This window comes from Erythrolamprus reginae, chromosome 2, assembly GCF_031021105.1.
Source record: "Erythrolamprus reginae isolate rEryReg1 chromosome 2, rEryReg1.hap1, whole genome shotgun sequence".
In the NCBI taxonomy this organism is placed as follows: domain Eukaryota; kingdom Metazoa; phylum Chordata; class Lepidosauria; order Squamata; family Dipsadidae; genus Erythrolamprus; species Erythrolamprus reginae.
Genome location: NC_091951.1, coordinates 207355451 through 207382923, shown reverse-complemented (window position 1 = coordinate 207382923; position 27473 = coordinate 207355451). Strand labels below are relative to the sequence as shown.

The 27473-nt window shown below is 44.6% G+C and overlaps 1 protein-coding gene across 1 annotated transcript in view; it reads right to left on the bottom strand.

The window, feature by feature from the left end:
* ZSWIM4 (zinc finger SWIM-type containing 4) overlaps positions 1-19021 on the bottom strand; it is a 43499-nt gene extending 24478 nt beyond the window's left edge. The window contains exons 1-2 of the mRNA XM_070741506.1: positions 18663-19021; positions 10709-10910 (exon numbers count right to left, since the gene is read on the bottom strand). Coding sequence (XP_070597607.1) covers positions 10709-10910; positions 18663-18851 — 391 coding nt within the window. The 5' untranslated portion in view covers positions 18852-19021. The remainder of the gene's footprint in view (positions 1-10708; positions 10911-18662) is intronic.
* Between the last annotated feature and the right edge of the window lie 8452 nt (positions 19022-27473).

The window sequence follows — 27473 nt, the reverse complement described above, 5'->3', positions numbered from 1 at the left end:
CTGCCAACTCCGATATGCGTCGGGCGGATGTAATCGCCACCAGGAATGCTACCTTAAAGGATAGGTACCTGAGGGACGCAGATTTCAGGGGTTCGTAGGGTGCCTGAGTAAGGGAATGGAGAACCCATGGCAAGTCCCAGGAAGGATATCTGTGGATCTTAGCAGGCCTGAGGTTGGCCACTCCTCTGAGAAATTCTTGGATTTCCGGAAAGGAGCGGAGAGGCTGCCTGCGAGGCCCTGCCAAGACAGAAGAGATGGCTGCCAGGTGGCGACGGATGGTGCTGGTAGAGAGGCCTTGGTGGAAACCTTTCATGAGGAAGGAGATTATCCTGTGAATGGGGAGACACAGGGGAGATAAGCCCTCCTGCGAGCACCACTGATGGAATTTGGACCAAGTATGGTCGTATATGCGGTTGGTAGACCCTCTTCTAGACTTCAGGATGATTTCCACTGTGTCTGAGTCGTACCCTCGCAGGTCTAGGTCTCTCCGGATAATAGCCAGGCGGTGAGGTGGAACCACTCCGGATCCGGATGGAAGGAGGCCCCCTGCCGCAACATATCCTCCGAAACGGCGAGTCGCCAGGGGTCCTGGACGGACAGCTGTTGGAGGTCCGCGAACCAGGGCCTGCGAGGCCAGTGAGGGGCGATCAGAATTACTCGAGCCCTCTCCAGGATGATCTTGTGAACTACGTCTGGCAGAATTGGAATTGGAGGGAAGGCATACAGAAGACCTGGAGGCCAAGGGATCCTGAGAGCATTGATTGCCTCTGCTCCCGGGGATGGAAACCTGGAGATGAAACGAGGGAGCTGGGCGTTGGCTTCAGTCGCAAACAGATCCAGCACTGGATGGCCGAACCTGAGGCAGATTTGGTGGAACAGTGCTTGATGGAGATTCCACTCTCCTGGATCTATGGTTGCTCGCGATAGCCAGTCCGCTTGGATGTTGAGGCTCCCTGAGATGTGATCGGCTAGGAGCGACTGGAGATGTTTCTCCGCCCAAAGGCCTAACTTTAGGGCCTCCCTCATGAGGGCCTTGGATCTTGTGCCTCCCTGTCTGCAAATGTGGCTTTTGGTGGCTATGTTATCGGTAAGAATCAGAACATTCTGGTTGGAGATGTGAGGTTTGAATTGCTTTAGAGCTAGAGACACGGCTCTTAATTCTAGCCAATTGATGGGCCTGGAAGCCTCCTCCGGTGACCACGTGCCCTGCGCTAGTAGACCCCGGGCATGGGCTCCCCAGCCCGAGAGGCTGTCATCTGTGGTGACAACAAACTGGTCTGGGCACCGGAAGGGAGATCCCTTGTCTAGGGCTGGAGAAGTCCACCACTTGAGGGATCTGCGAACTGTCGGTGGAATGGCGATGCGACGAGTCGAATTGCTGTGGCCCGATCTCTGGAATGGTAACAGAAGCCACTGTAGTTCCCTGGCGTGAAGGCGGGCCCAGGGAACAATGCCAATACAAGACACCATCTTTCCCAGTAGGGAGGATAGGGTGACAATGGAGGCAGATTGTTGGGATAGGATGCGAGCGATGAGATCCAACATTCTGCGTTTTCTCTCAAGAGAGAGGAAAACCTGGGATATCTCAGAATTAATGACAGTTCCCAGATGTAGAATGGAAGTAGATGGCTTAAGGTGGCTCTTTTTGAAATTTATAGAGAAACCATGGTTCTGTAGAACCGACATGGTGGAGGAGAGATCTGCAGCCACTCCATCTTTTGAATTCCCATGAATTAAAATGTCATCTAAATAACATAAAATATGAATGGGCGTGGCCCGGATATGAGCCGCCAGGGATCCCAAGAGCTTAGTGAAGACTCTGGGAGCTGAGGAGAGCCCAAATGGCATAGCCCTATACTGAAAATGCCTGCCTTGAAAGGCAAAACGCAGAAATTTTCTATGGCCTTTGGCAATGGGGATATGGAGGTAGGCTTCCGTAAGGTCCAGGGAGACCATAAAATCCCCCGGATGCAGGGCGGCCAGGATGGAGGATAAGGAATGCATTTTGAATTTCCTATATTTTATGAATTGGTTCAATTTTTTTAGGTCTAAAATGGCTCTCCAACCTCCAGAGGACTTAGGGACCATGAAGAAAATGGAGTAGAAGCCCAAGCCTCTCTGGAGAGAGGGGACCGGCTGGATAGCTTTAATAGCTAACAAATGAGAAATAGCCTCCTCCATTCGGATACGGGATGTAGAGGAGCTGGGAGAAGGACAAGAAATAAAACGGTTAGGGGGAGGAGAAATGAACTCTAAACGGAGACCCCTTTCCACAGTATCAATGACCCAGGGGTCCTTACAAGAACGGTGCCAGGCGGAGGAGAAACAGGCCAGGCGACCGCCTATGGGAAAAGAGGGAGACTCACCATCTGGATTTTTTGGAGGCTCTGGTAGAGGAGGATCCCCTCTGGTAGCAGGAACCTCTGCCCCTGGAGTTTCTAGATTGGGATCGAAATCGAGGGGAATACTGACCTGGATTCCTTTGAAAGGCGAACCCTTGATCCTGTTGACGCCCTGTGCGCCGAAAGGACTGCGGTTTAGAGGCCTTCTTGGTGGTAGGTCCTAAGACCTTTTTCTTGTCCGTGGTCTCTGTGAGGAGAGGGTCCAGAAGGTCTCCGAAGAGGAGATTGCGTTTTAGAGGACCCATGGCTAACTGCCACTTCTGTCTTACTCCCGCCTGCCAAGGGCGGAGCCATAGAAGTCTTCTGGCCGTTGTGGAGGCCGCTACTGACCTGGCTGCAAATCTGGAAGATTGAAGAGTAGCATCCGCTACATATTGGGCAGCTGCGAAGATTTTGTTGAAATCTTGTTGGCCTCGTAGATCATCTGGAGGTAGATGTTGTTGGAGCTGACGAAGCCACAAGAGCATGGCTCTGGAAAAGAAGGATGCTGCTGCAGCACTTTTAATGGCCCATGAGTCAGCGAAGAAACCTCTTTTGAGCATTTGCTCAAGACGCTTGTCTTCTGGACGGAGGACCTCCTCTGCTTCGCCAGGCATGGCAGCAGCCGAGTGAAGAGTCTTCACCGGATCATCTGGCCTGGGACAGGCTAGGAGTTCCTCATAGGAGGGAGAGAGCTTGTAAAGCTTCTTGTCCTTGGAAGTGGGAGTGAAGCCAGAGGTTGGGTGGTCCCACTGTTTGAGCAAGGCGTCCTTAAACAATTTGGGCATAGGAATTACCTCATTGTCTTCCTGTTCTTCCATGAAATAAGGAAGATTTTCCTCCGGAGGGTCTGTGGAAGGAGTAGCCTGCTTTTCTTGCGCGGCTAGCCCCGTGGAAGCTCTTGCCTTAAGAAGGAGAGATTTGAAGAGTTGAGATGGAAAGATGGCAGCTGGGGCTGGAATCTTAATTTGAGAGTCCTCATCTTCCGACAGACGCTGAAAGGGGTCATCATCCTCTTCTGCATCCACGTCCTCATTCTCTTCCTGAGAGGAATCAGAGTCCTCCATGACTGGGGCTCTGTAGGAAGGAGAAGAACTCACGGGACGGGAGGAACGTGGAGGGGGATGAGACAAGGAAGGAACATTGATGGCCGAGAGTTTAGCATCAATGGTTTTAGTCAAAACAGACAAGATAGACTGAAACTCCGGAGGCAAGGAAGAAATATCAGCTGGAAAAATAGGAGGATCCCTGAAGGCCTGAGAAGGTTCTGGCTGGGAGGAATCCTCAGTAATATCTGGCTCCTCTGGACTTAAGCCCCATAGGTTAGGTTGGGGTGGATTTAGGTTTGGCTCATCCAGGGATAGCACAGGAACCCCAGAGAGAGGCAGGTTAGAGGCCTCTGGGGGGGTTGGATTCATATGCACTTGGGCCTGCACCTTTAAACGTTTGGCTGATTTATCATGTATTTTTTGTAGGGCTAGGTCCCTTCTCTTCTCAGCCCTGGTGGACTTAGCCAAAGAATGGGCCCCCTGAAGAAGAGGAGGAAGAGGCCTGGGGGATATTAGTAGATTCATCACCAGTAGGCCTAACCTCTCTGGGACCTTTAATAGTGCCTCTCTTGGGAAAAGAAGCCATAGTCTGAAGACGAGGCTTGAGCCAAGAAATTTAGGGGGGAGAAGAATTTAATGAGCTTCCCAAGAGGAGAGGTGACCCTGCTCCTAGGCCCAGGAGCGGCTGTGACTTAGGGGCAATCCGGACAGTACCAAGAGTTCGTGTCCCTAAATGCAGCGTGGCAGGCCTCACAAAACTTAACTTAAGTAAACCAAGGCACACTGGTTGGAGGCCACTTCCGTGGAGAATAGACCTGAGGGACTCACAGCTACTCCAGGGTCAAGCGGCGGACTGGAAGCACTGATGGCTGACCAAGAAGGGCAAAACCGAAAGTGCGAAGTTACTGGGCGCGAGGGCCTTCGCGCCAAAAAAACTGCTCCGTTTAATTTGCAACCGGAGGGAACTAAGTCCGGGAGACAATCAAGTCCCACACCGCAGGAGGTAAATAGCCCTTAAATCCTTATGTAAACAGTGGCTTGTCCCGGCAGGACCTCCAGGCCGAGAGGAATAAGGTTAAATTCCAGGCCGGCCGCAGCGACAGCACGGAGGGAAAATAAACCGCGAATGGCTGTGCCGCTCACTTCTCCCCCAAACTCGAAGCCCGATACGGCTGAGTAGATTTCACTGCCGGCAAGCTATAATAATAGAATAATCTTACTGTTTTTAGAAGAGAAAGATCGAAGGGAAGGTGTTTTGAGAGGAACGAGCGTTCACACGACCGCAGGATAGCGGGACTGAGCAAATTCTGGGGAAGGGGCGGATCCAGCAGGCTTTTTTAATACTAGGCTCAGTCCCATCGGATTGGACAGGAGCAACCCACGTGACTGCTGGACCCACTCCTTCAGTACGGAGAATCTTTAATTCAACTATATATGCTAGTTTTGTGGCCATTCAGGAAATAGTTAGGCACAGGAAGAGTTTTATGGCTCCCGATGTTTTCTTTTCTGTGGGAAACAGGTCCAAATGGCTCTCTGAGTGTTTAAAGTTGCTAACCCCTGCCCTAAACTAAAGCATTCAGGTCAGGAAACAAAAACCATCTGCTAAGGTTCTGTTAACTCAGGGGTGTCCAGCCTGGGTTAATTTTAAAGACTTGTGGATTTCAACTCCCAGAATTCCTGACCCAAAATGGGGAATTAACTGTGCCTGCTTAAAATGATTATTTTGAGCTTTGCAGTGTTTGAATGGCTAGAATGTACAATTAAATGAAACAGGCATGGGAGAGGATTTGCAATCTATGATCAGTTGTAGTTGAGCTGTCACTTAAGGAAGTTGGATAACCAGACACAGAGAACATCCCAAAGAGGTATCAATTGCAGAATCGGGCAGGCCTCAGTGTTGAGTGGCATAATGATTTCATGCATTTTCTAACACATAATTCTACCATGGGCTTTAATGAAATCTGAAGGCAGATTACAATTATCACTATTGACAAATCCTATCATCCCACTGAATTTCTATTACGTGTTTCCTTTTGCCGGTCTTGATATTATTTTGAGCCAATTTCACTGAAGAACTGGAAATCTGTCTCAGCTAAAGTAAAAGATTCCAAACTCTACTTGAAAGATACACCAAAGTCTTTTTCAAGTACCACAGTCTTATGGTCTCCAGGTTGGTTGTCAACTTCTCTCATTACTAGTTGGCATGTTTGCAGTTTTAAAATGCTGAATTTCCTCTCTCCCACCTCTCTACTCAGACAAGATAGACATTGGTTAATGTTCCATATTTACATCTAGCTTAAGAATTTAGCAATTTTTTAAACTGGATCTAGTGGTAATGGATAAACTCTTTGCATAACTAGTTATTGTATTATTATGTCTTTATATATGCTGTCAGCCGCCCCGAGTCCAAGGAGAAGGGCGGCATACAAATCCAATTAAACTAAACTAAACTAAACCTATTTTAATTTACCAAATCGTTCAGTTCATGGCCTGGCTATAATCAACACTAAGTAGGGGAGAAGGTCAAATACATTTTAGACAAGTCTTACATAACCCTTTAAACTTCAAATACCATATGTTGAGTCTCCATTCTCATAATTCCTGAGTTGTGTTTGTCTTCATATAGTCTCAAGGCAGAACCAGATAAATGGATGGAGGCTAGAGCTATCAAGAGAAACTAGTCTTGATTGAATCAAATGTGTGACTGTATAAGTCTCTTTTCTTTTTCTTCTGACAAACTACAATGTATAGAAAATTGAAGGTGCCCTGCTGTGAAAAAAAAACCTCCTTAGCCCCTACAAAGCCATAGCTACCTAATGAACCTCCTGGCTAGCCGAACTATCTAAATTAATACTAACATAGTTACCTCAAAACACCAAATCACCAAAGTTGCCCATGAGGTATATGGAGCTAACTTCTGAGTAAACTCATTCAGACTGCACCATAGAAAGAATACCAAGGTCCCAGGGCATAGGATGAGTCTTTAAACTATCTACGTGCTAATTTCTACATAATATATCTTATTTATCAAGCACATTTCAAGTATTCAATATACCGGACAGATTCATTCTTACAATCACTCTAAAGTAGGCAGTAGCAGCCTCACGTTATAAGAGGGTGGGCGAGTACAAGAGAAAAATGGATTGCTTAAAGCCACTAAACAAGTTTATGGCTGCAATGCAAGAGGAACTGGGGATTTCCTGCTATGCTCTAAGGCTCCCACTCTAAGCCACTTCATCAGCTTTTCACAAAATACTCTTTGTTAAACAACTTTTGAACATTTATAACCGTACTAAAATATGACCTTGGATTTCATGATACAATGCTATCTGTTAGGCCCTAGGAGTTTCCCAGAGCTCTGAATAATTCATGGAGTATTGCAGTGAACATGACAATGTTGGCCTTTCTTATTACTAATGGAAAAAGACTTGGTGTCAGCTTCAAAGTGAGGAGGGGGCAGGAAAGAAAGAGGATCGTGACTCTGCAATCCTATGCTAGCCATCCAGGACTAGAAACCTGTGCGCTTACCCCACAGAGCAATCTGTTGGTTGCAGCTGGTTCTGCATCTCATGGATAGATGGATGGCTAGAATTTGAGGTGCTAATTCTCCATAGATGCTTAAAAATCTGCTTGTTTGTTTATGTAGGAAGTAAAGGTAAGTGCTGTAACTTAAGCAGGTAGAATATAATGAGTTCAAATTGAAGCCAAAAGAAAGAATCAGTAATATTAAACAGCTATAATTCCACTGAGAGCATGTTTGATGTTAACATGTTTTATGGGGAAAACAGAGCCAATCCTAATGTTATGACTATAGGATTATCCTTGCCTATTTTGTTACAGAGCATCACAACATTCATCAATAAAAGTACATGCAATTTTAATAGAAAGAGACCTAGTTTGGTATAGTGGTTAAGGCACCCAGCTCGAAATCAGAAAACCATGAGTTCTAACCCTGAATTAGATGCCAACTGCTTGATCTTGGGACAGCCACTTTTCTCTAGCCCTGAAAGAAAATAAGGGCAAATCACTTCTGAAATCTTGTCAAGAAAACTGTAGGGACTTGTCCAGGCCAGGAGTCAAGGCTGAGTCAAAAGGTACCAAAAAACAACAACAAAAAGTAAATAAAAGAGTACAAGTTTTGAAGCGCTTCCTAGCACCTCACCCACCCTATGAAGCATCTTCATTAGTGAAATATTTATAGCACTTCCAAGCACTTCTGGAAATGTAAGTAGTTAAGAAGACAGAGGCTTTTATACTCTCAGAGCAAGGTATGTAGAATAAGTCTACTCTCCAAAGAAGTATTTCAGGGACTAGTTCATACACAATCTGGGAATTCCAGGGAATAGTTCTAGCATGTAGTCGATAATAAATTATAGGATAGGAAAAGTCCAAGCTGACACAAGAGGAAAGAAATCAATGTAAATATTGATATGAATCTCACCTCTCTATGGCCTAGAACTATTAGACAACTTGTGTTAAACAGTGGAGAAGGGCAACTTCCATATTTCTTCCTATATTCATGCAATGAATATACAGACAAAAACTAGCAACTGCTTTGCAGTACTTCGCAATGGAAAGACAACTCATGACCCACAGATTCTACCTCCGTCAGCATTTAGATGGGCCACAGAAAAGCAGCTGAATAACATGTTCTCAAGAAATGTATGTGGGCTGGAGGGGATACCAGATACCACATACCAGAACCACTACCTTGCTGTAAAAGGAAAACAGTCATTAAGTACACCAAGCCTGATTTACTTACTATATGCTTCTCTAAGACATTTCTTTTAAAAATCAGATTGCATTTTTAGATCTGTTTTCTTGGGAGCAAAATCTTTTGAACTCAGTGGGAGTTTAGACTAGGCATGCAAAAGAGTAAATTATAACCCATTTTAAGATCAACTGTGATATTTGGAACAATAAATAAATGTCCAGCTAACTATTTTCTTTAGAAGGACATTACATCTCTGGAGCTAAATGTGTAACTTTCTGGGTGAAGACTACCTTTGGTTTTTGAGTGATAAAGCAGGACCTTCACTCTAAAAGGTAATAGAAAGGGCCACAGCAAACACTAGATTTGATTTCATTGACATGTAATTAAAGTTGTAGTTAATTTAAGTACTCTCCAATGAGTACGGTATTTCATCATGCTCCTTCACATTCAAATTATAATTTAATAACTACTTTAGGGAACCCTGAGCAGCTTTGCCTAAAGCTTTCAGGGCAGACATGTGACTCTGCATCCTCAGGTTGTATATTTCTGCTTTAGATTCTTGGTTCCAAAATCAGAGGTCAGCTGAGGGAGATGTAAGAAATTCCCAAATGAACTCACATCATTATGGCAGTAGGCAAACTCAGAAACATTTATCCTCCAACCTGCTTTAATAGATTAAAAAATACAGAGGAGAGAAAAGCCTCTTTGTTCTACGCAGTGTAGGTGGATATTTTGGCCATTTAATCGGAGCCCATCCCACAGAGCTCACTTACAGAAGTTCATAAATAGGAGGGTGGCTGAGATGCAGAAACTCTATAACAATAAAGTCTATTTATTGTTAATACCAATGGAGCTATAGTCGGTCTGCAGTTAAAACACCCAGAAATTGCTTAACAGAAATCTTTGTTAAATGAGAGGAAATAAAATCCATTTTCACAATAGACCGAGATCTATTACCCTCCCTTCAGCAGAAGACCAATTAACTGAGTCAAATATTCATTCGCCCTGTAACCTCTTTTATAATGGGTCCAATAAACAGCCATTATACATGTTAACTGTACAAGGATAAAATCTGGAATATAAGGACTTTTGTTCTTATTCAAAGAAGACTAGCTAAAATGGTTCCTAAGATTGGGCAGTGGGGGTCGGTAAATGACCATTTTTAGATTTCCAAGTTTAGGAGCAAGAGTTGTCTCTTTCTATTATGTGTATTAACAGGGGCACGAGTGAGACTCTTCAGCGTTTAATTATAATTTTCCAGAACCACTATTCATTCTACATGGCTATATGGAGAAATTGCACACAGCTCTCCATTTGTAAAAACTCAAATACTACATTCACACATAGCATTAAACCATGATTTGCTTTATCTAAATTTGTTGAACAAGCAGCAACTGGCTGCTTGTACTGTATTTTAATTAATGTCTCGCAAATTCAAATGTAATACACCATGGTCAGGTTGATTATTTGGTAACAGAATTAAAAGTGGTTTGCCACTGTGTTCTTCCAAGATACTTTGTGGCTTCCCAGAATTGTCTACTGCTATTAGATTTCCTAGTGGTCTCCCATCCATCAGCTTAGCTTTTTTAAGGTCAACCAAAATTGGTCAAGAACCCCCAGCATGCATAACAATTCAGCATTTACATAGGCTCTACATACATGTATGGATATCCTTTTTCCCCCCAGCTGAGGTCAAAGAGTTCTGATACAGGGGAATAAATTCCTTCCAAGGCACATGCATTACAAAGGACAGCCCTTGCCCAACCAGTCAAAAAGCAGAAGGTGGACCAGTAATGGCCAATCTTTTTTGGCTCACCTGCCAAAAGGGAGGAAGGGGGGGGTATCACGCACACGCGTGCCCACATCCATAATTCCATGCCGGGGCTCCCCCATGCATGCATGCATGACCCACACACCCACTCCCCACACACAATGGCATGCCCGTTTTTCACTCTCCCCAAGCTCAAGAGCCTTTCTAGGAGCCTGGGGAGGGCAAAAACAGTCTCCCTCCGCAGAAAATGGCCCATTTACCAACGTCTGATTAAACTGGAAGCTCCACTTTTTTGCTCTCCCCAAGCTCCACAGCCTTTCTAGGATCCTGGGAAGGGCGAAACCAGCTTTCCCCCCCATCTTGGAGGTCCTCCAGAGGCCAGAAATGTTCCATTTGTCAACTTCCGGTTGGACCGGAAGTTCCATTTTTTTGCTCTCCCCAGGCTTCAGAGCCTTTCAAGGAGCCTTTCTAGGTGAAAGCAGCCTCCTCCACCCTCTGGAGGCCAAAAATGGCCCGTTTCCCAACTTGAAAAAGAAACCTTCCACAATTTTATAAATAACTACATGAAATTAAAAATCTAATTAAGTTCATTTCGGTGTGAATGTAAGTTGGAACTATAAACCCTTCCATTTATTTTTATTTCTCTATTCAAATTATGGAGCCAAGAAAAAATTCAGATGCATCATTAATGGTTTACAAAACAATCCATACAAACGTGGATATCTGTGCAGATTAGCACAGTCGCAATCCAGTGTGTAAATGATTTTCTTTTTTAAAAAAGGAAGTTACTTACCTACTTGGAGAACACGGTCAACAGCACCTGACTGTAGCAAATTTAAGCCACGATTAAAGGGCACACGAGAGTCTCGCTCACCCTCTGGGGGATGATAGCCAAGGGAAGAGTACATGCATATTTCCCGTTCACTCCGTGGGAAGGACCAGAACACTATGCGCTTCTGTACAGGTTCTGGGACACGGGAAAAGCGTTCTTCAACCTGTACAAGAGGGCGAAGAAGGAAAAGAGATCATTAGAAGTTCTAATCTACTTTGAACAGGGATCTGAGGTTCAGTCTTACCCTGAATTCAACCTTTGAGCCATATGCAATTCCTCAACCCCTACATTAACTAGCAACAGAGTGCTCCCAGACACCCTCTGCAACAAAACCACTTTGTTTTATAGAATCCAGGGGAAAAAACAAATTCCCCAAACTCATAAAACAATTGAATGCAGGCTTAAATATTTTCTCTTGTCAATTCTGATTCTATTTACATTATGCCTTTAGAGAGTTAAAAAGTGCACTGGTAGGCAGGTTGTCATCCCTTGTCCTACATGATGAGCCTGTCAGCTCTTCACAGCACAGACCTGATGCATCAACTGGGATCCGACCTTTTCTTTAAGATTACTTGAATTATGGTATTTCCTTCAACAGATCTTCAGAAGAGTTGTTTTCAAGTGCCAAGTTCTAGCACTGCTTCCCCACCCCAAGGCTTTTTATGATGGATTTCTTTGCTGTAATAACTTGATTTTTTTCCCCCTCCACCACTTTACTTTGATCAGTCTTGCTGTGACTGTCATAATGATCAAGAGTACTTTGGAGAAAACATGCAAACATGAAATAGAAGAACAAAGAGCAGCCTTTCCTGGGTCTCTCTTTATGGGGATAGTGTTCTTGTAAGGCATCTTAGGACCAGAGATAAATACTTCAGTTCCAAGATAAACTTGCACTCCCTTTCCACAGAAGCCTCCAAAGATCAGATTTCTATAAGATAAGGCCAAAACAGGCTTTCTTCTATGCATTATGCCGTATTTTGCCACTCTGGCATATGATTAACAAACCACGCTGAATTGCTAGATTTAGCATCCAATCAAGCATGCAGCCAAGCAAGGATCTGCGATTCAACCCTTCCTTCCCTTCCGCTTTTCTGAGAAGAAGGGCCAAATATTGAGCCACTTTTACTTCAGGTTGCGTGGGAAGAAAGAGAAAATATGACGGGAAATGGGGAGGGATACTGGAAACCACAGGCCTGTCGCGGGGCTGAAAGAGGAATGCAAAGGGCCAAGTGTCCTTCACTAGAGGCAAGAAACATAAAACCCACACAGTGGCCAGAGAACAGCTGGTTGCTCAGAAGGCAAAAAGGGAGCCATGCTGAGGTCTGGACTAAGCCTGCTTCCTTGAGCAGCAGTAGCACTCCTGTCTCTCAAAGCATTGTGGCTGCAGGGATAGAAAAGGGAGAGGACCAAAGAATTAAGCCTGGGAATTTCCCTGTCCCGTCTCTCTAGGAAGTCAAGCCCACTGTTAGGTTCAGCTTCTCCTTGTGGTGATAGCTCTGGTTGGTTAGGACATTTTTATTTGAAAGTAGCTTAAATCGCATGAGCTGTTGTGGGTGCACCTGGGTACACCCACACCACGCCAACTCTCCACGAGCTGCACTGACTCCCAATCAGTCTCCGGACATAATCCAACGTGCTGGTTATCACCCATAAAGCCCTACACGGTATAGGGCCAGACTATCTTTGGGACCGCCTCCTGTTGCACAGCTCCCAGTGACAATAAAGGCCCACAGGGTTGGCCTTCTCTGGTCCTGTCGGCTAGTCAGTGTCAGTTGGCGGGGCCGTGTGGGAGAGCCTTCTCTGTGGCGGCTCCGGCTCTCTGGAACCAGCTGCCTCCCAGGGTCCGTACTGCCCCCACCCTACTGGCCTTCCAGAAAACCGTGGAGACCTGGCTCTGCCAGCAGGCCTGGGGCCATTGATCAACTAGATCCAGCCACAAAAATATATGAATGGTTTTTTAAATGGGGTTTTAAACTGTCTTTTATATTGGTTTTAGATATTGTGCACCACCCAGAGTCCAGAAGGAGTTGGGTGGCCTATAAATTAAATTAATAATAATAATAATATGGGAAATTGATCTCTTACTCCTTGGCCCCTGAACTGAACTGTTTCCTGCATTAGGTCCAGCCACCACTCTTTGGAAAGTAATATCATCCTCTGGGGGGTAGAAGAATGCCCACATGGTTCCTATAACTGCTCTTCCAATCCATCAATGTACAAGTGGAAGTAGATTTGACTTTTTTTCTTTTTTCAGCAACTGCTGGAGGAATGCAATCCTTAAACTTAACAGAGGTTATTGGCGTTGCAAAGATATTTACAAAAAGGGCAACAAAAGGGAGGGCAGAGGAGAAACAGCATACACTGAGAAAAGTACAGAGGGTTAAGAACTCAAGGATAGGGAAATGGTCTTTTATTTGTAGGTACATCTAGAACATTTGAATATTTACTCAGCTTTAACCCATTTTCCATTATTCCCTACAACTTCCTTCCAATTTCATTCTGCCATGTTGGTTTCAAGTTACTACATATATATATCTATCTCACTCCTTGTTGCAACTTGGGCCTGTGAGAATCTTTGGCTGCTGTCTTTCTAGCACACTTTTCTTAATTTTCGTCTCATTTCTTCAGGCTTTCATTTCTCATTCAGCCTCTTTCATATCCAACAAGCTCATATCGGAAAGGCTCAAAGCCAACAGATAACCATCAGACTCTGGAGGCTTCTGGCATTGCACTGCTCCTTATAAGAAACTGACGGAAGATTGTACCACTTGAAGCAAGTTGGAAAACAAAAGAATTTGCAGCTTTTGTTTGCTTTGTTCCAAGGACAGCCATGCACACAGGACTACAAGGGGAGAAGCTTACCCAGGACATCTTAGCTCCTACATAGCATGCTAGCTGGAAAATACAGTATTATGGGAGTTGCAGACCATGATGGAGAAGGACGATTTGAATAATCACAGACTCATTCGGACCATAAGTTCTGCTAAGTCATGAATTGGTTAAGCACTGCTTGTTGAATGAACAAAATTGGCTGGATTCATTCGCATAGCAGTAGGCCATACCCCAATACAACACAAACATCTATACAAGCCCACCTCTGGATAGAGGCAAAAGAAATGGTCTTCAAGCAAGCAGGAAGAATGGCTACTAAGGCAATGGCCAGATAAGTGGGCTTGAGTCCATTCCACTAAACTTATTTGAGAAAATGTCTTGGTCGGGCATCTAGGGCTGAAATCCACATTAATGCTTGTAATGTTGAAAAAACATATTCTGCATGCAAAAATGCTAGATTGGTTGCTTATTTTATCATTCAATCCAATTCAGGTGTTTGATAGGTCTACAAGTTCTACACAGGTTCTACACAAGAGGAAGGGGACTATGGATGCATGTCACTGTTCTTGTCCCACTTAACAGAGGAAGGGTGGCCATATGTCTACCAAGAAAAAAAAATCAACTAATTTCAAAACAGAATTTTCTACAGGTTTCAGTCACATTCCTATAAACTGACTCTTTGATACAGAGAAATGCTCCTAGAAGCCAAAACTTTATCAAGCCTCCTTAGGCCATACTTGACAAATTCAATCTGTGTAAAACTAGATTCTCTGGAATATTGTATCACCCATAACGCACACATCCACCTCAAAATGACACTGTCTTTCAGCAATCTTCTCTATGTAATCACCTTGACTTGGTGAAGTTCCTTCCTCTTCAATCAACTCAGATGTCTTAACTGAACCCTCGTATCTTATCCTGGCGCTGAAATGTTCTGCTATGACTGTCCTTCTAAAATCAGGCTTTGCCAGCAGCCTTCTTTCATTCTTCTACACACAACTTCCTCAGCTAACACTGTATTCTCCTGGTGCTATCCTCATCGTCTGTGCTAATACCAGGAGCAACCTTCCCACTAGAGTTTTAAGAAAAAATCATTTTCTTCCATGCTTCTACAGAACTATATTTTACATATTTCTCTAAAAAATACGCTACAAGTTAAACTAGCTTCACATTTCCCAGCATTTGATCAATATTCAATTACATTCTGGTCTTATACAAAGCCCAGGTTCTGTGTTTTCTAAGAAGAAAAGGGAACACATTTTTTCTATGAAGAGTACTGCCAGATTGAAATAATAGTGTCGCATATTTAATATTAATGGCAAGTACAAGAGAGTAGGAAATCTAAATTTTAACTACATATTCTTCTCCCATTTGGAAAAGAAATATGGAATCAAATCTGACTAATCTGAAGGTATAATCATTACTACCAAATTACAACACCTTCTGCACTAACCTCAATGAAATAAACATGTCCTGAAAGCCGCGGACATATCTTTCATTGAGTCCAAACAACAGAGCATCCTTGCTGATTTCAACTAATGATTTATCAAGGGCACATTCTGTATTCTGAACTGCATCTCAGACAATATTACTTCACCCCTTGTTACAGTCAGAGTACTTCCCTTTTGCTAGCACAGGAATAGGTTCAAAGAAAGAATACCATAAAAGAAACATTGCAGAGATTTTGTGGTTTCATAGAGATGGAAGCAAATAAGCATATACCAAGGCTGACTCCTCAGTGAACCAGGGTGCAAATGAGTTCACCTTGCTCTTTAGATGGCAAGTAAGTCCCCTTAGGACAAAAACATTGTTTATTTTATTTTATTAGAAATGTCAGGAGAGGGTATTTACAAGGAGTTTGCTTCTAAAATGTATAATTTCTTTAAATGAGGAATGTTCTTGGATTGAAGAGCCTTCCATCAAATAAGCTGCATATCTGCAGCAGAAAAAGCCAGACACAGACATACTGCTTGAGTGAGGATCCAGACAAAGGTAATGGCTATTACTTTGCTAAATTCAAGTCAAAGTTGTTGCAATTACAATGACAATTCTCCTTAGGATGAGGCCTCAGGTTAAAAAGGTGATTTCTTCTTGAAAGAGCTTCTGATTCAATAATATATTCAACCACTCCACTCAAAATAAAAATTGCATTTCCAAATTGAAAAAATTATACAGCAGTCATGCATTTCATCAACTTCCTAATTCTCTTCCCCAACCCCATTTATTCTGTGTCATAAAGTTGTTCTGTCTGGTGGAAAAACCGATGGTGCAATGTGGGACAAAAAGAAAAGCAGTCATGTTTCTATTCTTATTCTAAATGCACGCACTACTGGAAATGCAAAGTTACGCCAACCCGTTAAAGAACCATCATGCAATTTGGATCCCTCAGAACTGTTTGAACTCTCTACCTTGCTATATCAGAAGTATCAAAGGCCCTTTAAAACAAAGTGTGGAACTTTGCCCCGTGAAACCTCTTTTTAAATCACCGTGATGGAATCTTTCCCAGGCTAAATAATAGTAACCACCACACTTTCCAAACCAGATATCATCTGCATTCTCTCCCATTTCAGGTGTGCACATGCTTTGACTTGGGAAGTTTCACCTGCTGATGTCAGTGACAAGCGACTCTTGTTGGACTAGTTTCTCAGCCCAACACGGAAATTATGCTCTGGTGTCTCCTTGTATGAACTGTAGCTGCTTACAAGGAATATTCTGCTCGATGGAAAGAAATAACTAAATTCTGAGATCCAAGAATAATGGGTAAGCGTGATTCTATTCAGTTTTGAGAAGGGGGCAGAGAAGGATGAAGAGACAAATGCACACGGAGCAAGCAAGCCAAGCCTCTCCCCACCCACCTGTAAGAGTATCGAGATTTTACTTTCACTTGGGTTTTGCCCAGACTAGCCCCAGATCTCCCAGCTACATCATGTCTGCTTAGTTTCAGCTATCTGCTATTTCTCATGCTTTGTTCCAGAAAAGGCCTTGGGAAAAAAAAACTGGTTACCATAACCACTTCCTACAGACTGAACGACATAAGGGCATCAGCTTGGGAAGAGACAGCCTGGTAGAGGAAAAGAAAAATTAAGAAAACTTGTGGAAAAGCACAGGAGGAAAAAAACACAAACAAAAGTTGAACTAAATACATAGGCAAAGGCAGCAAAACCAAAAGATATTAATTGAAAGCATTTTCTCCTACTGCAATCCAGTCCATCAAGAGACCATCAGAACTCACATTTAATAAGAATCAGACCAAAAACTGTGGCAGAACAGGAGTGGCTCATCATGTTGTCAAACAACAAGCAAGCTATTAAAGAGGGGTTCCAAGGAAAAGATTATCAATTGGGAAATAAATGGAGAAATCAAGCATTTAGCAATAACAATAGCATTTACATTTATATACCACTTCATGGTGCTTTTACAGCTCTCTCTAAGCGGTTTACAGAGTCAGCATATTGCCCTTAACAATCCGGGTCCTCATTTTATCCACCTTGGAAGGATGGAAGGCTGAGTCAACCTTGAGCCGGTGGTGAGATTTGAACTGCTGAACTACAGCTAGCAGTATTTGTCACCTGACAAATAAAAGATCCACCATAGTCTGGATAAAGCACCTGCTCCCTTCCCTTGCACAAGCTGTTTTATAAGGAAGTCTCCACACAAACACACACACAAAATGATCCCTCAAATGACAAAATGATCCCAAATACAATTAAAACCTAACCCCCAAGGAAAGGATGCTACAAACTTACAGAGAATGTAAAATGAACTATGAATAGCCCAGCAACAGGAAAAGGGGCAGGAGGAAGGGGGGGAGAGAATGTGGTTTTCCCTGCAGCGAAAGAAAAGGAGAGTCCCTAAGAAAATTTGGGGAGTGGGGGGAGGATGACAACCAATAGAAGGAAAACTAGTGAGGGAAAGTGGCCGATTAAGCTAGGCTTTGTTCCAGTTACTGACCAACCAGAGAAAGAAAGAAACACAGAAAGAAAGACAGACAGAAAGAAAAAAAGACAGACAGAAAGAAAGAAAGGAGGGAGGGAGGGAGGAAAGAAACACAGAAACAAAGACAGACAGAAAGAAAGAAAAAAAGATAGAGAGAAAGAAAGAAAGGAGGAAGGGAGGAAGGAAGGAAGGAAACACGGCCTGTCCTGCTAACAGCATCTTGGAGGTGCCCAGCGCTTCTTTCCACATTGTGTACCATGGCTCTTGTTCTGCACCTATGTTTTTCCACCTTGGCCTATTCTCGAGAGGGTCAGACTGCCCTGGGAGAGATTTTAGAAGCCGGCATTTCTGGCTTAAGCCCTGAAGGAAGCGGTCTTCCCCACCAGCGGATGGAAGGGAGGAGGGAGAGAAGAGAGAAGCCATTCAAAAGGAGTTCAAGCGTGGGTCGAGGACCCTCTCCGGAGGGTCTGCGTGGAGTGGCCCCCTCCTTCCAGCAGCCCCCCTTCCACTTGGGGAGGGGGGAAGAGCCGGAGTGGCACAGTGGTTAGAGTCAGAGGTAGGCTGCTAAGGTAGAAGGGTGATGTGTGCTCGCCCCCATGGCTCTGAGTGCTTGCGGAGTCCAGCGCAATTCTGCCACTGCACCTGGGCAGGTAGCGAAATCGTGCGCACACGCGCAGGGGCGTCCCTGCGTGTCCGCGTGCGATTTCACTACCTGCCCAGGTGCAGTGGCAAAATTGTGCTGGACTCTGCTCGCACTCAGAGCCACAGGGCCCAGCAACATTCCACCTTAGCAGCCCACCTCTGGTTAGAGCACAGCACTGCAGGCCACTTCAGCTAACTGCTAGCTGTAGTTCAGCAGTTCGAATCTGACCCCCAGGCTCAAGGTTGACTCAGCCTCCCATCCTTCCGAGGTGGCTCAAATGAGGATCCGGATTGTTGGGGGGCAATAGTCTGACTCTGTAAACCGCTTCGAGAGGGCTGTGAAAGCACTGTGAAGCGGTATATAAGTCTCAGTGCTATTGCAGGCAGCTTGGCGCCCCAGCGGCTCGCTTTCAAGGAGGAGCAGGCGGTTGAAAGAGACTCTGTGGGGCTCCTTCGCCAGGTCCAGCCGGCACCGCAGCCGCGGAGGTTCTGCCCTTCCTCTCACCTGCTCGAAGGCCCAGGTTTCGGCCACCCGCCGGGCGCTCAGGTCCAGAAGCGTCTCGACGGCAGAAACGGGGTAAGCGGAAGGCGGGGAGGACGAGGTGGCGGCGGCGGCGGCGGCGCCTGGTCCCGGTCCCGGGTCGGGCTGCTCCCCAGGGGCGCCGCACCTGCGCTTAGCGGGCGGAAGCTCCATAGGCCCGGCCGATCCCCGGCCTCTCCTAAGCCACCTTCCCGAAAAAGCCACCAGTGACGGCCCGGGCCCAGCCCGGTCAGTTGGCCGTTTCTCTTTCTGTGGGCGGCGGATGCGGCCCCTTTAAGGAGCTCCCACAACAATGAGCTCGACGGCTGCTGGTTCCCCGGACCTCCCTTTTCCCTTCGCCCGCTTTCTATTGGGCGGCGTGCGAGAGAGTGGCTCGCGCGGATTGGCCGAGCTTGCTTGCCAATCAAAGGAGGAACAATGCACGCCCCCATGTTGTGGGGCTTTAAAAAAAGAGAATAGGAGCCGTCTGGAAAAAAGGGTGTCAATCAAAGGTCGGGAAGCCTCCCCTCAGCCAATCAGGCAAGACGGCAGACCAAAGCCCTTCAAGATAGGGTTCTACGTGGGCGTGTCCTACGCCGCGATCCTTCCATTCACAACATTCTGATGCCGGCTGGGAATGGCAACAATGCAACGAGCTGGGGGGCTGAGCCGCATTCCGTCCGGCCCAGGCTGTGTCTCTCTCTACCCCGCCCGTCGCTTCCCCGCGTTCGTCTTTGCCGGACCCGCTTCAGCGGAACCTAGAAAATGAGGGTGCCGGACTGAGTTAATGTGGCTATTGCATTTTAATATTTGCGGGTGAAAAGCAAAAGACTTATACTAAACATAATAGAACAAAAACTTGCCAATTGAGTTGTCACAGAGGGTGAAATTATGCTCACAGTCTGATGCCGAGAAAATTTTAAAGCGTGGTGGAAATTCATTCCTCAGAAGCAAACTCCTCTTTAGGTAGTGAGCCTGTGGAAAAAAGTTTGTGTAGGACAGTGTTTTCCAACCTTGGCAACTTGAAGATATTTGGACTTCAACTCCCAGAATTCCCCAGCTGGAATTCTGGGAGTTGAAGTCCAGATGTCTTCAAGTTGCCAAGGTTGGGAAACACTGGTGTAGGATACAGAATTTGTCCTCCTGTCTGCCTCCTTCTCAGCCCAATCCAATAAACATGCTTGTTCAAATTGCCCTTTGATTCTAATAAACCAGATGAATCGGCTGGGTGACAATATCAAAAGGGGAATTTGGCATTCGTCAATGCCTTTTCTGCAATAGTCTACCCACTGAATCATCAATGCCTTTTCTGCAATAATGTACACATTGACATAAGAAACCCGGTATGTGTCCTTGAAAAAAAAGAAGAAATCAAAACTCCACAGTTGAGCAATATCAATCATAATTCCACAAGCATTACTGTATTTATGCATTCCATAATTTCCTTTATGAACTGCTATGTGGAGTCAAACTTCTAGGTCACCTGCCAAGCTTTTGAAAATTAGATTTTTTTAAAAAGGAAATACTTTGTGATTGCTTTATCTAATATGGGAACTTTCTTGTCAAAAATGCTTTTTTATTTTGTAAAATTATTATTATTATTATTATTATTATTATTATTATTATTATTATTATTTATTAGATTTGTATGCCGCCCCTCTCCGTAGACTTGGGGTGGCTTACAGCAATGATAAAAACAATATATAATAACAAATCTAATAGAATCTAAAATAACAATAATACATTTAAAAAGTCTAAAAAACAAGAAACCCCAATATATAAAAACATACATACAGTCATATCATACACAAAAACTACATAGGCAGGGGGAGATGTTTCAGTTAAATGACTGATTTACATTTTTTAAAATGATAAGTCAAACTTATGTTTTAAAAAAAGATACAAACCTGAGGAAGAGCCAAAAAACAAAAACCCAATATACAGACACCAACAGGAAATCATTATAGTCTTTCAAACTGTAATTGACCTTAAAAGTGGCCATTCCTAAGAGGACTTCAAAAGGAAAAATCAACATGAAACTGTTGAATTTCAATACACCAAGTGTGTTTCAGTGGGGTCTGGTATCCAGCTAAAGGTGTTAATTAGCTTACCAATGCCAGGATGTTTACAATATCTTCAAAATCGCATTGTGAGTGGTCCCTGAACATTTTTTTACAACCCCTCCCTTCCCTACTTAATATCTTTTCTTCGTATGGATGTGTACAGACACATACCTGCTAACTTAGACTGACATCCTGTCGTATCCCATGAACTTGATTTCTCCCCATAAAAGCTTATATTTCATTCATATTTAAGGCGTTGGATATTTCTTGTTTTTTGCAGCAATGCATCATTATGGCTAGAAATATTTATCATTTTTATAACACCTCACGTGTCTAATTATTCCTTAGAACAGCCATGCAAGGTGGATCAGTATTTTACTGCCGATGGAAACAGGGTGAGATTCGTGGTGCATGTTAAGACAGAATGTGGCTTGTTTGGATTTGGCTTTGTGTGCTGCCAAATAAATTGTGTGACTCCCGTAAAGATGCTTCTGAGTTAATAGCAATGATGACATCTCAAGCAGAGATTATCTTTTTTCACAACTCAGATGGATGACCCCAGGACTCAGAAACTGAACTATCCAGAGTTCCCAGTTTCGTACAAATTAAAGAACAACTGCAGAACTTAATGCTTCAGCCAGAGAGCCTGTGAGCAACCATCTGACTGTTCCTAATATCATGTGTTAATCAGCCAAGTGATCACAGTGTTCCAACCCAGTTGCCAGATCACTCTTCGGGATTCATTTGACTATTGCCTGCTACTAGAGAGCCCTTATTCAAATCTGCTGCTGCTAATCAGGGGTGGGAAATGTGTGCTCTCTATATTCCATAAATGCAGTTTACATCCAGCTTCGCCTCTGGTGTTGCTGATCAAAGAGAGATGAGTCAAGTGCAGCTGAAGTTTTATCAATGGTGATACCCATTTTTTTTTACTACCAATTCTGTGGGCCTGACTTTGTGAGTGTGGTGTGGGTTGGTTGGCGTGGCAGGGGAAGGAAACTGCAACATCCCCATTCCCACCCCACTCTGGGGCCAGCCACAGGTGGCATTTTCCAGTTCTCCAAACTACTCAAAATTTCCACTACCGGCTCTCCAGAACCTGGCAGAACCTGCTGGATTTCACCCCTGGGTTTAGTGTTATTTCAGAGGGTGTCCATTGTCTATTTGTGCCATAGATTCATCCACTGTTAATACCTTGCAGAAATCATCTAGACCAGGGGTAGGCAAAGTAGGCTCTTCTATGACATGTGGACTTAGAGTCTACGGAGAGGGGTGGCATACAAATCTAATAAATAAATAAAATAAATAAATAAATTCCTATAATGCCTGAGCTAGCATGATTGGCTCAGGAATTCTGGGAGTTGAAGTCTACAAGTCATATAAGAGCCAACTTTGTCTACCCATGATCTATCCATATGTGTGTGTGGGGGGGGGGAGTTTCCTTCCTGCTGCCTTGGGACAAAAGGTGCTATTTTATTATGATGGATGGGATAGAAAGAGGGACATTGTTTGTACTGTTAAATGTGTTTTGATGCATAATTCCAAAGACTGAAACAGAGAGTAGCTTGGAAACTGGTCCAACTTACCGAAAGAATGAAGTGGTCAGATTTCAATCATTTCAATTACTATCAGAGGTCATTATTTTATACTTTGACATGTTGTTCAATTTTGAACAAAATAACTACTGTACTAGAGAATTTCCTTATTGTGCAGTTTATTACAACCAATGTATATTTTACCTGCAGCAACATTCAAATAAATGGTACCTACCCAGGCACAACCATTCATATTTATTTAGTTAAAAAAGAAGCAATTAGCTACTTTTTAAATAACTGAGATGCAGTTTCTGCATCCCATTCTGCATAAAAAGATAGTTGGATGTTCATTCCTTGGAAAAGAAATGGAACCTAATGCAATTATAGAAAGAGAAGATCACAAAATATAGCCCGGGCAATGTTACCATTATAGAGTTACAGTCAGAGCTGATTAAATAGCAGTATCAGTGAGAGAGCATCAATGGCTGTGAGTCAAGCTAGAAGGACAAGTCAAGTGAGATGCCACTCTGGGCCCAGTAATGTCTTTTTGTATCCAATAGGACTTTTGGAGGCTGGAACAGAAACAATGGTTTGCAAAGTACTGGAGGTTAGGAATTTCTCCACATTCCTTCATTATCATCAGACAGAGAGCAACATTTCCCTTTTCACCCAGGGGAAGTTAGAATGAGGGTTAGCGGAATTAGAGCCTTCACCTCCATGTGCTTACTGATAAATGGGTTGCTAAAATACATGTGCCCAATTTCCAGCGTTCTGTAACCTTATCGCATTGCTGTTGCAGTTGTGCCTTCAAATCCATTTCGATTCCTGGCAACTGCCTGACCTAGTCGCTCCAATCGCCTTGCCAAGATTTTCAGAAGTGGCTTGCCATCGCCTCCTTCTTCCCAGGGTTGAGAGGGAGTGATTGGCCCAAGGTTACCCAGCTGGTTAGGTGCCTAAAGTGGGATTAGATTTAGAACTCATGATGCCTTAACCAAACTGGCTCCTCTAATTTAATCCCTTTATCTTTCAAAAAAAAATCTGACTAATGAGATCCTTAGGGCAGGTGTAAGCAAAGTTGGCTCTACTATAACTTGTGGACTTCAAGTCCCAGAATTCCTGAGCCAATCATGCTAGCTCAGGAATACTGGGAGTTGAAGTCCACATGTCATAGAAGAGCCAACGTTGCTTACACCTGCCTTAGGGGCTTGTCAGCAACTTCTTTTTAAATAGTGGAGGAGCAGAGAGGCGTTCAGCAGGGGAAGCCAAAGGAGACCCTTGTTCTGCCTTTTCTGCATTTTATCTCCCTTCCTCCCAATCTTCTTCCAATCCAGAGGAACCATCACCCAGAGGAGCAGTTTCTAGGCACTCACAAAGCTAGCAAACAAGGAAGGACTGGCTAGGAAAGCTGGCAGGAAAGACTCCAAACCATTGAGACAGCAAGGGAAGCATTATTGTGACCTGCAAGATTTGTGCACTATTTGTCTCCCTGCCCTAAGAGGACCCAAAGGTCTTCCCTTGCAAGTGCAAGCTTGTTCCCTTATTGCAGTGCTTCTCCATTATTTTCTGTTATGTCCTCTCCCCCCAGGAAGAAGTAAACACTTCATGCCCCCCTCCCGCCCAACTCTCTACCAAGACAATTGTTTGCAATCTTTGGCACATTTTCACTGAAAAAAATTCAAGCATTGGAGTATCATGTGTTTAAGTGACAACTTAATTTATTTGGCTACATGCTGTCCGCTGGCAACATTTTTAGACATGGTAAACATACCGTTTTTTCCTCTTTTCCCACCATAGTCAAAGTGAAGCCAACCGCTACGTACGCTTCATCATGTTTCCTCATCTTAGCTTTCGGGAGACTTACGTTTGTCTCATGATCTCCGTCCCTCTCCTCCTTTCTTTTCATCCCTATTAAATATTTTTCCATAGTGTCTCTTGAGGCATTGATGGTGAACCTTTTTTCCCTCGGGTGCCGAAAGAGCGTGGGCATACGCTATCGCACATGTGTGAGTGCCCACACCCAAAAATGCAATGCCTGGGGAGGGCGAAAACAGCTTCTCCACCCCCCACAGGCTCTCTGGAGGCTGGAAACTGCCTGTTTCCCAACTTCTGGTGGGCCCAGTAGACTCATGTTTCTCCCTCCCCAAACTCCAAAAACTTCCCTGGAGCCCGGGGGAAGGTAAAAACGCCTTCCACACAGCCCTGGAGGCTCCTTGGAAGCCAAAAACACCCTTCCGGAGCCTCTGTGCTAGCCAAAAATCAGCTGGCTGACACACACATGCACGTTGGAACTGAGTTAGAGCAACGGCTCATGTGCCAGCAGATATGGCTCCGTGTGCCACCTGTGGTACCCGTTCGCCATCACTGCTCTAGGAAGAGCAGAGAAATGGAGAATACTCTGGAGCAGACTGGGCAAGGGTGGGCTGCAGGCCACCTCCGGCCCACCTGCTGTCTGTGACTGGTCTGCCCGCTATCTGTGACCAGTCCACAGAGGTCAGAATCCGCTCCAGTGTGAGGATGAAAGAGCTCACCACGTATGTCGGGACTCCTCCAGTTCCTGCTTTCCTGATGAATTGGGAACCAGAGGAGTCCTGGCAGATGCGGTGAGCTCTTTCATCCTCGCATTGGAGCGGACCTCGACCTCCTACCGAGAGTGACCGAGCACAGAAACCAGGGAAAACACTCCAGGACAGTGACTGTGGTGCACCGTGTTGCCGTAAAGCAAACAGTTAGGGGTCTGTAGAGTGGGTCTGGGTGTTTAGGTCAGACCAGGGTCTGGGTCTTTATAGTATTGGGCAGAACTGAGTTAATTATATTAGTCCGGCCCTCTAAAACCATCCCAATTTCTCATGCGGCCCCATGGCAAAATTAATTGCCCACCCCTGCTCTGGAGGAAAGTGGAGGAAAGCGTTTCGGGAGAGGCAAATATGTAGAAACATGTGATCTGAAGAAGCAAGATCAGGAGGCCTTTGATGCCAATGGAACTCACACATCCATGCCAGGCTTTCCTTCTGGGGAATGATTGACAGCCACCTGAGCAAAAAATGCTATAGAACAGTGATGGCGAACCTTTTTTGACTTGGGTGCCAAAAAGGTGCACGCACATGCAATATGTATGTGGGTGCCCATACCTATAATGCTATGGGCTACCGCCATGCATGCGCACAACCTCCACGCTGTCCCCCTGACCCCTCCCCCCGCACATGCGCACATGCCTTGCTGAAGCTGTGGAGCTTCCCTACTGCTTACCTTCAGATAGTTGCAACCAGGCCTCCCACACCTCGTCCCATTTCTTCTGCAGCCTGCAAGACTTTCCTGAAGGCCTCTGTAGCTGATAACAGAGCTCTGGATCGATCTGGATCTCTGTTATCAGCTGCAGAGGCCTTTAGAAAAATCTTGCCAGCTGCAGAAGAAATGGGCCGAGGTGTGAGAGGCCGGACTGCAACTGTCTAACGCCAAAAAAGTTCCTGAAGACCTCTGACAACAAAAAGGAGGCTGAGGTGACGTATACAAGTGAACTTCCGGTTGGGCTGTTTTTTGCTGTCCCCAGGCTTCAAGAGGCTTCCCTGAAGCCTGGGTGAAATGAAAAAAGGGGCAAAAATCAGCTGAGCTGGCATAGGGCAACACCTCACGTGCCCTCAGATATGGCTTCATATGCCACCTGTGGCATGCGTGCCATAGGTTTGCCATCACTGCTATAATACACCGCTTACTGTTCTGCTGGGCTGATAGGAGCCTCCCGAAAATTCAAGGGTACAAATTTCAGACACACACACGTTTGAAAATTCAAAACAATGTTCTTTATCACAAAATTCAAAATAAACAAAGCACTCTTTTTGTACTGCAAAGAGCACTCTTCCCAAAACAACCGAGTAGCCTGTACAATTTCCCTTAAGCAGTCATTAAGTACTTAGCTAGCAGCTGTGAAGAAATTTCACACCCCTTTTTCTTCCAACGAAGTGAGACACACACATACACGTTGCTCTGCTTTGGTTTCAAAGGCATGAAAAAGCAACAAAGTCCAGTAACACAAGATTCCTGACGAACTCTGATCAGATATTCTTCCACAATGGCCATACCCACATGCTGATATTTATAGCAGCAGTCCTAATTATTGGAGCCCCACCCAAACACAGGTGGCCTCCCTTATTTCCTGTAATATGTTCTTACTTGGTCTCTTCTACGCATAATTCTGCGCTTGCGTGGGTCCAAAACGTCATCATCTGAATCAAAGGAAGATAAGGGAGATTGACTGCCTTGGCTGTGTGCCAAGCCCTCCTCTGCCGAGTCACTCCCACCTTCTTCTTTGTCCGAAGAAACTAAACTCTGAACTGATTCTGTGGGCAATAACACAGGCCTGTGACATGGTGAATTTCCCCCCGCATCCACCTCCACAATCCCTGGGGCAGGAGCTGGGCCAGAGCCAACCACAACACTTACACTATCATAGATCAAAGGAATCCAAGAGCTGCCCTGAGAAAGAAGACCTGTGTAAAGGTGATGGGTGAGTCCCTCTTAAGGGGACCCAGTGCAGTGTGTCCAGACTTAGTATGATATTGCATTAGGTGTATTGTGAATATGTACCAGATGCCTACATGCAGATGTAATAGAAATTAAGACTATTGAAACCTATCAAGATCTATAATTTTCTCTTGATCCATGTGGAGATGGCCTGCAGGAGGAAAGGCACAGGAAGAATCTACAGAGAGGGGTGGCATACAAATCCAATAAATAAATAAAGAGAAAACAGAACTCAACAATTTGCTATGTAAATGTTGATGCTAAGTAGGATGGGAGGAAAGGTTAGCAAAAGTCCAGAACCAAATATATGGCCAAGGACTGTTCCAAGAAAACAAAACACAAAGATCATACTCCAAAAACCTCAAATGTTTTTACACATGTGCACAAAATACAGGAAAGAAAAAGAGGAAATTAGAGATCCTTACTCAGGAAGACAAAGAGGATGTGACAGGGAAGTTGGTGGGATGATGCATATGATTGGGACACAGCACAGGAAACCCACAATTTATTTTAAAAAGCAGGCCAAATTAAAAAGAATAGGGCTGTTGTACTGTAACAAAAAATATATACTGTACCTGCACAGAAATTCAGGAATGGTATATATCTTGCAGAAAGAATTTGGGTAAGGATAAAAGCAGAGAGAAACAAACCATGATAAGGGTTACCGCTGTGAGACTGGG